At 45.2% G+C, this 16,301-nt stretch overlaps 1 protein-coding gene and 1 long non-coding RNA gene across 4 annotated transcripts in view; one reads left to right on the top strand and one right to left on the bottom strand.

Moving 5' to 3' along the window:
* The window catches only part of LOC149326146 (uncharacterized), a 28,442-nt gene extending 18,033 nt beyond the window's left edge, over positions 1-10,409 (top strand). Inside the window, exons 9-11 of one of the 3 annotated variants that reach the window (XR_016286365.1) lie at positions 2,185-2,338; positions 3,616-5,259; positions 6,682-6,816. Coding sequence is in view for 1 of the 3 variants with exons in the window: in XM_089563766.1 (XP_089419892.1) it covers positions 2,185-2,338; positions 6,682-6,813; positions 8,718-8,728 (297 nt within the window). In the remaining 2 variants the exon portion in view is untranslated. Of the gene's footprint in view, positions 1-2,184; positions 5,260-6,681; positions 6,817-8,717 lie in introns of those variants that run through there. The other 2 variants (XM_089563766.1, XR_016286364.1) reach the window with 2 other exon arrangements.
* Positions 10,410-12,182: 1,773 nt separating this feature from the next.
* On the bottom strand, positions 12,183-16,054 carry LOC149326145 (uncharacterized). The gene is made up of 2 exons (XR_016286383.1): positions 15,793-16,054; positions 12,183-13,089 (listed from the first exon to the last, which is right to left on the bottom strand). It is a non-coding gene; the product is annotated as an uncharacterized LOC149326145 (long non-coding RNA).
* Between the last annotated feature and the right edge of the window lie 247 nt (positions 16,055-16,301).

Below are 16,301 nucleotides of genomic sequence, written 5' to 3'. Positions count from 1 at the left end.
CCTCCCTTCCTTTATGGTGCGGTTAGGGTGTCCACCGAGATGACAGAATTACTGTGCCATTTACTTTCCTCAAAAAGCCGGTAGCCACGCGTGACCTGTAGACGCGGCGCACTGCGTTCCTTCAGTTGGAGGCGCTGCGCGCTTTTGCAACCTACCAGGCTTAATCAAAGCTAAGCCCCCGCCAATTTTTCCATAACAGACCCTCGCGGACACAAGAACGACCTGTAGCTCCCTGGTTGCACGTGGAGCCAAAGAGGAGTTGTAGAGCCAGATCTTGACGCTGCTCAGTTTTAAACCCCTGAATGTCAGGAAACCCTCGAACAATGGCTGAGATGTAACGGTCAAAATCGTCACTGTCACAATCGGTTCAGAGAAGCTACATTTGCGAAAGGCAGCCTGCATTGGCGTATACTCTTGTATACGACATTGAAGTCGCACTCCTGCAGACGCAGGGTCCAGCGCGCGAGGCGACCGCTTGGATCTCGGAGACTGACGAGCCAGCAGAGGGAGTGATGATCAGTAACAGTGGTGAATGGGCGGCCATACAGGTGTGATCAGAACCTCTGCACAGCGGAGATCAGAGCAAGGCATTCTTGTTCCGTAACAGTGTAGTTGCGCTCTGGCTTGCTTAGCCACTTGCCTCGTGATCTTTGCAATCTATGTGGTGCTAGCACCCAACATTTCTTTTTTTCATTTAAGTTACTAATATGAAGAGAGTGGCAATGAAAGAACATGAACTGCCAGAGACTAATTTTTAATTCAGGAAATTGCAGAGCGCCAAGTGCCCCTCATTTCGGTTATACATTTTTGCTTGTTTCCCTTTCCCTATTTCTAGACTTTCAAGCAGCACGTTATCTTAGAAGAACTTGTTGTTGGGCTAGTTGGTAGTTATTCATAATTAAATTCAAAGGCGCCAAACCATAAGCACACACACACACAGGAGACACACAGGCGCACACACACACACAGGCGCTCTGTCTCGTCTTTCTTCCCCTGTGTGTGTGTGTGCTTATGGTTTGGCGCCTTTGAATTTAATTATGAATAACTACCAACTAGCCCAACAACAAGTTCTTCTAAGATATATTTCTAGTACAGTGGGCCCTTCTGTTTGTGTGTCGTCTCCGTGTTTTATCGACAAAAAACAAAAAAAGGCGCTCTGTCTCGTCTTTCTTCCCCTGTGTGTGTGCTTATGGTTTGGCGCCTTTGAATTTAATTATGAAGCACGTTATCTGACTGCTGAACATCTTGTGCTTTACACAGCAGCAACACAGAGATATGCTAAACAAACCGTGCGAAGTGCTTCCCAGCCAGGCAGTCATCACCAGGCCCCTGCTTATCAGTGAACTATTCGCTTCAGTGGATGACCTGCTCAGGTTCAGCAAGAAGTCAGACAAAGGAAACTTTGCACTTCTAGTGAGTGTTCATGTAATTGGGTCACACAAGGTATAAAGAGGCAAATTAGCCTGAACTCTTTTGACATGGACCGAAAAAAAAGGCTACAAGGGTTCTGCTGCCAACTGCTCGTTTTTTATGTCAAGCACATCAGATATTTATACTTCATTACTGCAGACTAACGGGTGAGTTAAAATGGTGCCGTTTTGGACAAACAATGCTGTACCATGGGACACATATTCAAGGTGCATATGATAGGTTTGCACATGGGCAGTATATTCACAGCAAAGAATTGTTGCTTCTGAAAATTTTCAGAGATTAGTTTCTTGAATAAAGAGTGGGAATGAAGACGAGGACAAAATACAATGAAACGGATGACACAGCGGTGACTAACAACGGAGGGTTTATTGCTGATCATACAAGTATACATACATAGATGTTGGCAGAGTGGAAAGATATGCAAAGTGCAAAAAAATCATAAATGTGACAACAGCAACAGAAGCACACTAGAAATCAGCAGAGATTATCAGCCCGCAGGAGTGACAGCTCTTTTTGCAGTAGTGTTAGCGAAGGAGTGCTGATGCATCAGCACTCCTTCGCTAACACTACTGCAAAAAGTGCTGTCACTCCTGGGGGCTGTTGTTTTCTTGTATGTGGTACACACTTTTCAGCAGATTTGTTTCCTTTTGCGCCCATACACTTATCGAAAAGTAAAATATTCTGCAAAATGATCTGTTCCTCTTCATGTACTGGAGATGCATGCCATATAAACCGCGCATGCTTTCTTTGCAGGTGCGAGAACTTGTGCAGCTTGGGTGGAGAAATTCAAATGTCGCTGCTAAGCGCATGCTGGCATACAAGCGATCAGCTGGCAGCAAAGTTCTCTTGGGCTGGGAGGAAAACAAGCTGAACCTTTCAGCCTTGAAGACATCCAGTGTTATTATAGGTAAGCCAAAGGCTACTGCTTGCTTAAAAACTTCAGCGGGAACGGAGAGCCAGTTGCAGAAAATTGAATTTCGGTTGCCTGTAGCAGCAGCAAATGTTGTACAGGCGCGGCCATAAGTAAACGGAGCACGGTATTGTGTTCGAAGTGCAATCACGCTTTCTCCATTGGTAATGAAGAAGCGTTGTTTGTCTACGAGAAACCTACCAGCATGTGTGCACCACTGCTCGAAATTTCAATTAGGGGACGCGTGAAAAATATTCGAAGACAGTTGCGTGCTCCGTTCACTTTTGTCCGCGCCTGTACCTCTCTCCTCATTGCAAGAATGAAACTTGGAAAAAAAAGACATTTCTCCCCTTTTATTTACAAATTTTTTCTGCCGCACACATGAGCATGAAATGGATTTTTGCAAACCAATTCAGTGCTTGCCTGTTGCAGTGATAACTATATGAGGAACTTGCTATAGAATAACTGGTGTTGAGTTAATCTCTGTTCAACTTATGGCCAAATAAAGAGTTATGCTGGTAGACCTGAGTGATAAGGGCCGTGGAGGCTCTCAGAAAAACATTTCGTATGTAGTCATGTGATTGTTTTGAGTTGTCATTGATACTTTGCCCTGCAGAATCCTGAATAGAGTTTTCATTCCTCTTTGTAAGGTTTGTGAGGGTCTTGGGGAAGGACATAAGTATCGGGTTGCTGGGTTACCTGTCCTTTACTTCCTCACATCTCATTCAGTTTGCTTAGCACGCATGTGCTGATCGGTGAGCTGCTTAGTTGATAAACTCCCCGAGTGACTGAAATAATTCTGGGCTCTCCTGCATGGCATGCCTTATTACCACAGTGTTGATTTGGCAAGTTACATGGTTTTGTGACATGTGTGGTAAAGCAGTTCATTTGGGTTGCATTACCATGCATGCAAACAAGTGGACAAGCAAAAGTTATAGCCAAATGTTGGAACTGTCATGTTGCTGTACATAAGGTTTCAACAAAATTGTGTCATAGCTGCTACTCACACAGGCTTTGAATAACTGAAAACCAAAGGCCATCGCTGAGGACAATGGAACAAAGGTTTATACATCTTTAAAAACAGCTGTTTAACCCAGTTCAGCAGTCTCATGCGTGGTTTCTTCATTGGCTTTGCGTAGTGTGGTGTGCTTTTTAATTACTGGGCAGGCTCCATCCAGCCATATTCTTGACAGGGCTGTTATACGGCGCTGGAAAACGTGGCTGGCATAATTATCTTGCTTCCTTTCATTCCTGCCTTTTTATGCATACCCAAGGTGAACCCTGCCTTCAATATTGCAACGGATAATCTCCGTGAAGACGACGCAGAGGAAGTGCCCGGTGTGTGCGCGCTTGCCGCTCGGGGCTAGCTGTGATCTGTACCCTGTGCTCCGGTTGTCCTTGTGCCGACATAGACTTCGGGCCACGTAACATCTTTGGTGGAGGTGCCGGGTGAACGATCTCCACGCCACGCAGCTCCGAAGCGGTCGTCAGGCCGGGGCTACTACCATCATGGCTCCACCCGGCGAGTCACGAACCACTCCCTCTGCTCCCTTCGTGGTCATGGCTCCTCCCCGTGACCCTGGTACCTTTTCTGGGAACGACGGCACCGATGTCGACGACTGGCTCAGCCTATATGAGCGAGTGAGCACCTATAACCGGTGGGATCCCACCGTGATGCTAGCGAATGCGATCTTCTATCTTAGTGGCACGGCCCGGGTCTGGTACGAAACCCACGAAGAAGAACTGACGAGCTGGGACACTTTTAAAGAAAAGCTCCGTACTTTGTTTGACAGACCCGATGACCGGAAGCTCTCCGCGAAGAAGCAGCTCGCGTCGCGCGCCCAGTCGTCAACCGAAAGCTATGTGGCATATATCCAAGATGTCTTGGCGCTTTGCCACAAGGTCGACGCCGCCATGACCGAGTCCGACAGTGAGCCATATTCTGAAAGGGATTGCGGATGATGCTTTTAACTTACTGGTTTGCAAAGACTGCACCACCGTGGACACAATCATAAAAGAATGCCGACATTTCGAACAGGTTAAAAGCCGCCGAATTCCACAGCAGTTCTCTCGGCTCCCTAATACTGCCGCTACTTCTTCCTGTGAGGAACACCGATTACCGTCCCGCGCCTCTTCCGATGATGACCCCGTTGCCGGCACTGTGACCCGCATCGTTCGCCGCGAACTGGAAGCCCTTGCGCCTGTTCTGCCTCGTCCGACCGCGCCTGATAACTCTCTACCCACCATGTCGCTGATTCAGGCCGTCGTGCGTCAGGAACTCGCTAACCTGAACCTTCCTCCGGCTGTGTGCACCATCAGAAGCCCGGACACCCCCCAGCCACCTATCTCTGTTTATCGTCGCACCTATTATTCTCCGCAGCGTATCGCAATCCAAATGAGTGGCGTACGGCAGACGACCGCCCCATCTGCTTCCGGTGTTCTCGCATTGGCCACATCGCCCGACATTGCCGCAGTCCATGGTCTTCACCAGCCCGCAACGTCTGCCCCTCCTTCTACAGTTCTACCTCGACCCGCACCTTCTCGCCCCGAGCCCCGTCCGAACCATCTGAAGCCGCCGTTCCCCCTCCACACCGATTCTCTCGCTCTCCGTCGCCGCAGGGCCGCCGCTCTCGCTCCCCACAGTCGCCTTCAACCAGCCGCTCCCATTTGGAAAACTAAATGATGCAGCTCCCGGAGGTGACGCAGCATCAACGACCCAGACCACAAATCCTCTCTCGACCTCTCGACCAAATCTCCTGGACGTCTTTATCGACCGTGTTCCTGTGCGCGCCCTGATTGACATCGGTGCTCAAATATCAGTGATGAGTGCTGCCCTCCGCGCCGTCGCCTACGCAAAGTCCTCACGCCTGCAATGTCCCGTGTGCGTGTCGCAGATGGTGGCACGCCTGCTGTCGACGGTACGTGTACCGCGCGCGCTACTATTGGCGGCCACAGTATACTGGTTCAATTCACCGTGCTGACCACCTGTGCCCATGACCTGATTCATTCATTCATATCATTGCCTAAACTCGGTCCTGATGCTTACGAAGCAGTTCACTAATACATAGCATTAGCACTCAAGAACTACCCGCAAGCCTAAAGCTTGTGGTTACGTCTAAACCATCACACTGATCACATGGCTGAGCTGATCTTAGGTAATGACTCCGGTGGCAGGGTCCACTCACTAACAAGGGTGCCAGGTGATCCAGGTGAATTTTTTAGAAGTTTCGTGTTGTATGCTTAAGACATTTTGAGTAATTGAGAAAATTTACGTTTATTCTGCAGATGGTTGATTTCTTTTGTAATCCTGGTCTCCTTCCTTCCCTTGTCAGCTGTTGAAATTCAGGGGGTAAAAATCGGACTATATCTTTAAAGTTCAAATCGGGTTATTCAGCAAAACATTTTCTACTTCTTCTCTATAGGTCATTTTTTTATTGAATGGCAAATTACTACAAGCGCTCGTTTTTTTTGTGATATAAAATGGTTTCGTTTTTATCGTTATTTCATAAACAATATGACTGGCATGTCACACCGAAAAAATGTTTATCAAATCAGCATTTTGCTTTTTATCTCGCTTATTACAATTATTTCCTGCATGCATTACAGTCTTCTGAAAACACTCATTCAAAATCATAGTGGCCATTTTGGAAGCAGAGTCTTCGATGAAGAGTCTTCGAGCAGTGTGTCATTGACTGAGGTAAAGCTCGATACAATCATTCGAGTAAGTCGTGTTAAACACCCCTGTATTGGTCTCTCGCTTTGGAAGCATAGTTTCAGAACTTATCCTCAGTTTAAGTCGCATCATGAAAAGCAAGCGCTAAATAGGTTTAAAATGTCGGCGAACTGAAAGTCTCTACTCTGGGTTGAGCGCAAGATATCTGCTAATTTTCATGCAGGTCTTTAGCTTTGTGCACCGGAAAACTACCTCCACTTCAAGGCGTGTTTTTGAGTAGAAGTGGGCTTTAACCTGACTTTCGAGAAATGTGCTAACAGGGCAAGAATTTGTTAAACTAGGGTTTTACTCCTAAAACAAAGGGCTTAATTATATTGATTGTATGGTGTCAAACTTAGCTGTGTGAGGGCAGTTGTATTGGAGGTATCTTGTGCTGTTATGTGTGGGTTTAGTTGTTTGAGTTACTTTGATAACAAATTCTTATAGCATTAATGTTTAAGATCCGCCAACTGTATATTCTAAACTTTATTATAATATGTGTATTCTCTCTTAAAAAGAGTTTTTTTTTGCTAATGTAATTTCTCACTAGCAGTGCTCTAGTGTGTGGTGAAATACTATCACACAGTTTAAAGACAAAATTTTAACAGCTTGTACTTTTTATTTTTAGCTGCTGCAGGAGAGTTTCCACAAGGCAGTATGGCCAACGTCGAGGATTCAATAAAATCATTGCCGAGACACGCGCCTGGAAGGCTTTCCGGAAGTCAAAGACGGAAGAAGTCTTCTGCCTGCCCATCTGAAGGTGTGTATTTTGAGCAAATCATAATCAGTGGCAGCCATAATTTGGTTGACAGATCAAACCCAGCCCCAATTTTCATTACAGCCTGCTTATACTTTAAGGTGTCAGCCTCCACTTTTGAGATCAAAAAGAAGGAAGCTATCCTTGTGCATTGCTCCACTACAGTTCTGCAGTGGCAGCTTCTGTTAAAAGCTTTGAAGCTTATAAAGTTGCTGGAAAAAGTGTGCTTACAGTTGTGTGTGTGTAGATATATATATATATATATATATATATATATATATATATATATATATATATATATATATTTATATATAGATTGCTTGAGCATTCTTCAAGAATAACTAGCTCTGTGGGTATGCATGGGCATGAATGATGCCTTGGCACATTCCTAATACTTGGTTCCTTTTATTCTCTGCCAGGGAAATGTTGTGTGAGTCTTCAAAATTTACAATCCCCCTCCCATGCATAGTCTCATAAAATAGCATTCTTACTGGCTCGTATGTACAGTCGTGCCTCGTTGATGGTAATATGGACACTTCGGTTCCTGACCAAAAATGTATGGAGCAACTCATTCATTGCAGTGAATCGTGATGAGAAACACTGCGGTTACGGCCTGCCTCTGGACATAGTGGCGGGCCGTGAGGTGGGAATTGGACAATCTTGGAAGCTCGTAGTGCGTTATTGTAATCAGGAAGACTTTAAATTAATGCCGTGGTACATGAATGGTGCATTTGAAGTGCCTAGAGGTACATGAGACTCGTGATGTTGCCTTATGGCATGATAAAATTTTCTGCTGCTACGACTGTTCACATTCCAAGAACTCTGCAGTCGTCGGCTGACAGCTGCTGAATGTGATTTTCAACGTAGCATAGGCTGCAGAGTGAGATAAGTCCAACGTAGGAAAGCCAACCTAAAGGTACACTGAGGGCAGCAGCCAATTATTCTTCGGAGTGAAAATTGATTTCGTGGCTCTTTCTGGCTGTGCACTGTGTCCAGGAGGAAAAGATACATTTATCGCCGAGAAAACTATCTAAAATTCTTCCCGCCTGCCAGCTCAAACTCATGACGTCCGCACCGAAAAGGATGAGTAGCTGCCGAGTTGCAGGGCATGGTGGTGGAGTGCATCCTCCGTGATCCCACGGAATGTGGTGTCAGCAAAATTGGTAAGCGTTATAATAATGTGCTGAGGATCACTTCGTCAGTGACTAGGGTGAAAATACACACGTGCAGCAGCTGCCATGCGCAGATGATTTCCGAGCTCTGACACGCGTGCCTTAATCCTTCCTGAGGCCTGCCTTTTTGTTGGCTTCATCGACCGGATCATTCTTGCGGGCTTGCGCCAATGGATAGTTTCTTCACTCAAGTTCAACTGTCTCCCTGCTGCCTGGTTCCTGCTTTCCAGCGCATATTCAACGACACGGAACTTGAGTTTTGCATCGTAACTTCTTCGCCTCGCAGGCGGCGTCATGTTGAGCACGAACAACACACGAGACTTTATGTTAATATGACACTGGAATCAAGGCTTCCGAGAATGTGACCGGCTTGAATGCAGTGGCGGCGCGCTTCGTGCCGCCACTGCATTATATTCGGTTGTTGCCGGATTATTTTATTCTACCCACAGGATGAGATTTTGAAATACAGTTTTAGCACAGCATGATCCTCCTTCTGCTACAATGAATCTCTTCTGTGTGCGCGGAAGCGATTCTGCATGCAAATGCGCAGATGTCAGTTGGCTCCGTGCAAAAGCAACTGTGCTGCACTCAATTCTTTTACTCCTTTACAAGCAAGGAGAGAAGCATGTTGTTTCTTTGTTGCATTCTTTTTCTGGTACTTTTTCTTTCCTAAAAGTACACTTCTTATGCTAACTGTGCATTAACAGAATATTATTCACTTATTTTGTTTTGCAGATGGCAACTGAAATGTGAGCCATAGCAGTCCCATTGTAACCCATAGTAGCCGGTGCCACCTTTGGGCAAGGGCAATGAAATGTCACAACAGTCAGCCACTGAAGTCTGGATCTTTCACAGGAGCTGCACATAAACCTTCATGATTAACAGTATTGTGTCTGCACACCACACGAACTGATGTGCTTTGTTATTCACCTGTGCTTCTTGCTGATGCTTCAGACAACCCTATATTTTTGCCTTTTTTTAGTGTCAAACTAGAGAGGTACAGATGCCAAATATTCAGGTTCTAATTATTGGTAGGGATGATGTGCAGGGCATCATAAATGACAAAGCTGGAGGTGCCTAAGGGTGCCTCAGATGATTCTCTAGAGTGCTGTCTTCCACTTGGAGTGTCTTCTTGTGAGCTCAGGCATCTATGGTTTGTATGCAAAACTGCTGCCAGTCGCTTGCAGTCACAGGCAGTGACTCATTCACTGCTTTGTCATCTCATGCTACTCAGAGCCACCACAAGATAAGTGCGCTTGGAACATATGACAGAGCAGCAAAAGGCTCATGTTTTTTTTTTTTGAGTGCACGTGACTTCTACCATCTACCGCTGACACCACAGTGCACAGAACTCTCAGAGAATGCCACCCTTCCATCATTTTTCATGCACCAGGCACTGTCATCAGTGGTAAAAACAAATGAAAGCTTGGTGATTTTGCTTTTGTGCACTTTGCTGGTTAAATTTCACACACACTGTTTGATGCACCTTTTTTCTTTCTCAAGTTTTAGGGGACTGATTTTTTTTTATGTTGAAATGGTTATCCACATAGTACTCGGCCGTTCGCTTATGGTTCATGTACATCATGCTTTGCTGTAAGATCTTTCAAGTCATGTTTCATGTGTTTCTTGATACATTGTTTGAGATTATCGGGGAGATTTTTTTTATTTTGAAGTTGTAATGGCCATCTTTGAACGGCTGTACCATAATTCTGCAGTGATATTGTCTGTTATTTTGGTATTTTATTTCTAAAGTGCATTTGATTTTTGGCACCGTTTGCAAGACATTACCAAATAATATCCAAGTATATATGTACTGCATGGTTTGTGCTGGGTGTTGAGCACAACCAGTCAACTTTTCATAGCCGCTCAACCAGCTGTGGCGTTTCTGTAATTAACGAAATACTAGTCATATTTGTTATTCTAGTTTTTAATGCATATTCAAGTTTGTTTTAGTTTTACTGCTTGTTGCTTACCAGTAAACTTGTTGCAGGTGCATCTAGTGTTCCTTCAATATCAAAGCCTTTATTGTACACTTGGTCGATGATACTAGTCATTTGTTTTAAACGATATCCTGTTTTTACTTTTTGTGGATCATATATTATGGGTACTATGTAAGCAGTTCACCTAATCTTGTCTTGGTTCCACTAGTCAGAGTGCAATTTTTGTATTCAGCAAGCCTGGAAGCCATGCTCTTGTATTTTTTTGGTGCCAGTTTTGCATTCTTATGAACGTACGTTTCTTATGTACTGTGCCTTGCAAGTATTCGCATGGCCATCATGTCTTCATGTTTGAATTGTGAAATACTTTGTGCCTTTTCCTTAATGGTAGTTTACTGGTCATTAGTGGCAATATCTTTATCGTTTAACTGGGACTGCAGTTGCAGTGTTCTTTGCTGGGATACTTCGAAATAAAGTGCAATTTTGAATACTCGTTTCACTAAAAACTATGTAATAGTAAAGCATGCACGCATTTATGCACTCATCATTTGGCATTTCTCAATGCATTTTTTTTATGTTGCTACTTTTCAACTTGATACAGTGTGCAGTCATGTGTAAGACAACAAATTTGTAGTATGAAATGAACTGTCAATTTTTGCTTAGTATATGTTGATGCCAGTGTGCATGAAAGCTGCTGTACCGCAGAAGGACGACTGGCTTCCTCACTACAGTTACTGCATGTTTAACTCCTGCTGTACAAGGAAGCCAGTTTTTTATGTTCAGATCGAGACAATTTTCCAGAGTGCCATGGTTTGTTGTGTGTCAGTGACACGTTCAGGACATTTTTTTTATCAAAAGAGGCGTATTGATGCAGTCTGTAATGTTTCAGCAATACTAACTGTTGGCCCCTTGGTCAAGAAAGGTCATTTCTGAGTGTGTAAACTCAATGACTCGCATCCCACCAGCTGTCAGTTTGTGCATTGTTGAATGCCACTGGCACTCTTCCAGCAGACAGCAGATGCGGAAACATGCCATGTTTCCACATCTGCCATGCGGAAACAATACAGTAAGCCAATACAGTAAGTATTGCTGAAACACTACAGACTGCATCAATATCCCTCTTTTGATCAAAAGGAAATGTCCTGTAGACATCTGCCAGTCAGAAAGTTTGGTCCGGGGGGTAGTGTTCGAACGTCCTGCATGCGACGACCGGGTTTTGATGTCCTCTGAATGTCCCTTGCTCAAACGACAATTTTCCACGGGACATCTTGTGGCTGTTCAAAAAAGGAACATCAGTTTCCAGACATCTGAATATCTGATTTTGGCGTCCATGGGACTCTCACTGGACTACCATTTTGTTTGCGCCGGACATCCATCGGCAACCGATGTACAGTCGTGAGCAAAAGTGGAGAGATCGGCGCTTCGGTGGCGGGAGCAGTTGCGGGGCCGCCCCACGGCGCTGCTATCTCGCCGCGCTCGCTCGCTGCGAGATTGCCTCGAGTGACGACAAACTTCCCCCTCGCTCTCGCGCGGGTGTTTATCACGACTGATAAATTCCTAGTGCGGATTTCGGCTACTTTCCCTTCGGGAACTACACACTTTCCTTTTCACACTCCTCGTCGACGCGACCGTTCACCAGCAGAGTAGCCGAAATCCGCACTAGGAATTTATCAGTCGTGATAAACACCCGCGCGAGAGCGAGGGGGAAGTTTGTCGTCACTCGAGGCAATCTCGCAGCGAGCGAGCGCGGCGAGATAGCAGCGCCGTGGGGCGGCCCCGCAACTGCTCCCGCCGCCGAAGCGCCGATCTCTCCACTTTTGCTCACGACTGTATATCTGTTGGACATTTGCGGACCTCTACAGATGTCCAGCGGATGTTCAGACATTCGTTGCCAGGCATCCGTTGGATGTTCGACAGCTTTTCGTGGTCCAATAGGAATAGCACCATAGAATTCATTTGTACTGCTTTGGAGTGTTTTTCCACAGTAGGACAGGCCATATGTGAAGCTTGCAACGTGAACAAAGGCCCCATTCAAGGCAGTGAGTGGATCAGCAAAGTGAACTTTAGTTAGATGTGCTTCTTTGACAGAAGCACTGTCTGGGGCTATAGAAGTTGCGAAGAAACAGTGGTCATATCTGCATGCAATTAGGGGTGGCAACAGGAAGGATGGACACATTGTGGGCATTGTCACTGGCAAATAGGGCAGCTTCCTGGACAAATGAAGCTTCTCGTTTACACTTCTCTCAAAAAGGCAACACCCAAAAAGAAACAACGAAATACTGAACCATTTTAATCAAGGACTGAGGCATTTCCTGTGTTGGCAGGTGAGCAGACTGCCACAAAGCTGGCCTCAGACAAACAGATAGACAAATGCACAATGGTTAAATGCGGGGAATGGCCACTATGAGTTCTGCAAACTACAACTACAAGTCTGGTTGACAACATGGGCCCCTTCATGATTAAACGATAATTTTCAGGCATCCTCAGAGTAAACGTTGATAGAAGATCTAGTAGCTTATTTCTTCGTGGGCAACAAATAAGGCGATGAATTGTAAAAAAAAGATAATCTAACATAGTCTTACAGCCCATTACATAGTCTGGAATTGTAAAGTTACTTTCAGGATCAGCAATGGGGGCAAGCTTTTTTTTATTTGAAGTGCACATAATGCTACCCTCTTTCAGAAACACAAAAACATCAGAAGGAAAACCAGTGCAAGCAAAACTCTGCAATCAGCTCATACAATCAGCTCTGCATACAGCTCATACAACTGATAACCTTCACTTATGCTTACTAGTACAGCCTTAGAATGGCTTTTCTCACAGGTGCCAGTGGCATCAGCAAAGTTGCTGAAATGAACGTTGAAGCTATGCATTTGTTTTAAAGCGAGTACAAATGGGCAGATTTACCCAATGTTTTCTGTTAATTCAAGACTACTATAAGCACCTAAACCACACTGCAGAGCTCCTGTGTGGCCAGTGATGCAGCGATGATATCCGGTGAGCGTAGCTCCTCTGGTGGCACGTTCAGCGGGGACGAGCAGCTGACGGGCGGCAGGTGGCAAAAGCCGCTGCAGTTTCCAGCGCAACGGCACTGCGCCCACCGATAATGCCCAGCCTGACAAGCATGCCAAAGTCGGCAGCAGCAGGCTGGCAAACGCAAGGAAGGTCGCCTGGATCACAAAGGAAAGTGGATTAGATGGCTGCACTGTAGTGCAGTCACTCAAGCCAGCTCTACCACGACTTTCGTTACGGCTATGAGGGACACAATACTGAAGGGCTTCGGGAAGTTCGACCACCTGGGGTTCCTTAATGTGCACTGACAATGGACTGTACTCGGGCCTCTAGGATTTCACCTCCATCGAAATTTGACTGCCATTGCTGGGATGGAACCCGTGTCTTTCGGGTCAGCAGCCGAGCACCATAACCACTGAGGCAGCACACTCGGGGAACAGGAGAAACGAGTTGGCTCACAGTACAGCTCGAGGTTATGTCTGCCGAGCAATGAGCTGGGCTGAGTCCTCGAATTTCACGAGAGATGCCTTTAGTATATCCTTTGACGACACTAATCATTTTAAACTGGAAAGGAGGATATATCTGCTACCGGAGAGGAAGCTCGACAAAAGGCAGGAGGTAATGTGGCATTGGCACCAGACGCGAGCCTTCTTTAGCCCGTAGAAACTAGCACTCATGCACCCAGCGCAATACAATCCAACTTGCAAAGAATGCGGCATGACAGCCGGATATGATCACATTCTATGGAGCTGCAAAAAGGCGGCGCCACCAGCGGACCTCCTACTACGAGTCCCTTCTCTGCAGTGGTGGGAGGCTGTACTGGCCGACTCGGACCCGCTGACGCAGGTACCGGCCACTAAGGGGGCTCACAAGTTTGCTTAGAGAATTAAAAAGAATACCAGAACTCCAAAAAAGCTAGAACTACTATTATTAAGCGATCAAAATGGGTTTTTCCTAACACTGATTTGTTATGAAATGTGAGCGTCCTGATAAAGTGGAGGCTTACATCTGCACTAAATGTATGGCACCATGGTCAATGAAGCTTCCAGCAGAAATAGTTGGTGTGAATGCATGACAGTAGAAATTGAATTGTTTCAGGAAATGGAAAGACAGCTTTTGGTCACCGAGTGTGCCACAGCTTGTGGAGGTAGTTATGGCACAAAACTTAAGGATCACTGCTACCATCAGTTACTCTGTAACTGTTTCTGCAGCCAATCAGGTCCTGGAGGTAAGAAATTTTGAATACTGAGTTTTTCTCCCCTGCATGGTTCAGTACACTAGAGGGACTAATTAGTTTTTGAAGAAATAAACCAAAACTACGCAAAATAAAAGTGTTCACATGCATGTGATCATCAGAGAATCTTTTTCAGATCAAATGCAAAAAAATTTCTGGAACAGTTTTGAAAAATGAAGCAGATTAAAATGCAGCCACAATGAGGCTGTGTGTGGTTGATAAAAACAATATGGTATAAGAGACCCTCAATGAGTTGCATCCCAAGCAGCACACTACATCAGGGCCAATCTGTATAGCTACAGGGTGTGCCCCCTACTTCTTTTTGTGTTTTACAGTACCAAAAAACTTCTATATGTAGAGCACCTGAATGGCCATGTGCAGTCTCTCATACAGCCCAGTCTGCTGCAACATACACTGACTAAGAGCACTGCAATATCAAGAACTGTAGAATGGTGCCAAAGCAAAGGAAGACAGATTTAGGACGCCTTCCCACAGTAAGCACTTCCTAGCCTCCTGCTATCTACAAACTGCATGCTCGCAGTATGAAGTCATACCAATACAATGAAGAGAAGATTCTTCCACACATAAAATAAATTGAAGTAACGCATCTGCACAGCCTAGGGTGGATGGGTGCATCTTGAAAGAAAACTGCAAAAACTGATTAAGGACAAGAGGAGAATCACAGGAGAGTCTATTCTTTCTGCACAGTTTTCTTTCAAGATATAAAATAACATAGGCCTTAACAGTCTTTGTATTGAAGTAAAAAAAAGAATGACTTCTCAACTAGCACTTTGAACCACCACATGAGAAATTCCCTTTATATTTGTTACATGTTACCTTGCAAAATATTTGCATGGTCTCTCTGCATTAGGCTTATATACTGAAACCACGCACCATAAAAGACCTGCTTGCACTAGTTTCAATGACTGTCACATGACACATTTGGCAATTAACTGATTTCATTTCATTTATTTCATCCTTAAAGGCCCGAGGGCATTACATAAGGAGGTGCTACAGTTCGGGTTAAATACAATTAAGCATGTTGAAGGCAGGCACAATTAACACAAACACTACAAATTATAAAAGACAAGAAAAATAAATAAATAAAGAGCTCATACTGCGCGCCATTTACCTGGCAATAAATTCTTCCTCCACTGAGGAACAAATCGTGTGGAGACTGTGCCTGTAGCCCGCTCTAAAGTTTCTACAGCCAGAAAGGAAACCCCTCCGGATGTGTAAAGAAAAAAAAAAGAACCTGAAAACCCAGATAAAAAGATCTGCATGCCACCAGCTGAGATACTAGTGCACACTTATGGCAATTACCAATATTATATCCAGAAACACGTACCCTGGAAGAATGAAGAAAACAATAATGTATATAGCATACTGGACAAACAAAACTACAGTTACATGTTTACAGTGAAAGAAATTTGTCTTCACCTGCATCAGCTCTACTTAGGGATTACCTTAGGTTACAATCTGGCAATATATGACATCTCCGCCAAGGTGGCCACGAAACAGAGCCACGCAAGTGTCTTAGTGGAGCTGTCAGGATCCTCTGTGACGCTCAAAAAGATTAATTCCGGAGATCCGGCTGCACTCAGCCGCCCGTGCAGACTCCACTCACAGTACACAGCAGTCAGGACCTCCGTGAAAGGGACTGCAGCACCAACGAACGAATCACCTCTGCCTCCATCTTGCGCACAACCACAAAAACGCCCGCTTGCACCATTGCACCGACTCCCGCCGCATGCCCTTTCCCACACACTCTGTCCTTTCAGATTAAATGTTTTCACCACCACCACCAACGTTACTAGACTAGGTTGTTCGTTGACCACCACCACCGGGTGCGAACGGGCGGGAAGCATTACGGGCGTGGGCAACACTGGCCGTGGCCGCTTAGCTGCTGCGGCCAGCGAACAGAAACACGCTTACAGGTGTTGTAAAAATGTGAAAATGCTTTAAAGGTGTATTTGAGCACGCGTGTTTTAAAAGATCTCTACACAAGTTCTCTTTGAATAAGACTATTACTTACACAATAATACATTTGCCCAAATAGATATGTGCTCTCACAAATTTGTCAACAAAGTAGCGCCGCTTTGCGTGTTTGAGAATATGGCATCTTCGCAAAGCTGC

The sequence above is a fragment of the Amblyomma mixtum genome, chromosome 10 (assembly GCF_055824585.1).
Source record: "Amblyomma mixtum isolate Tamu chromosome 10, ASM5582458v1, whole genome shotgun sequence".
NCBI lineage: Eukaryota > Metazoa > Arthropoda > Arachnida > Ixodida > Ixodidae > Amblyomma > Amblyomma mixtum.
Note: the sequence above shows the minus strand (reverse complement) of the source record. Positions and strands in the feature narration are given on the sequence as shown.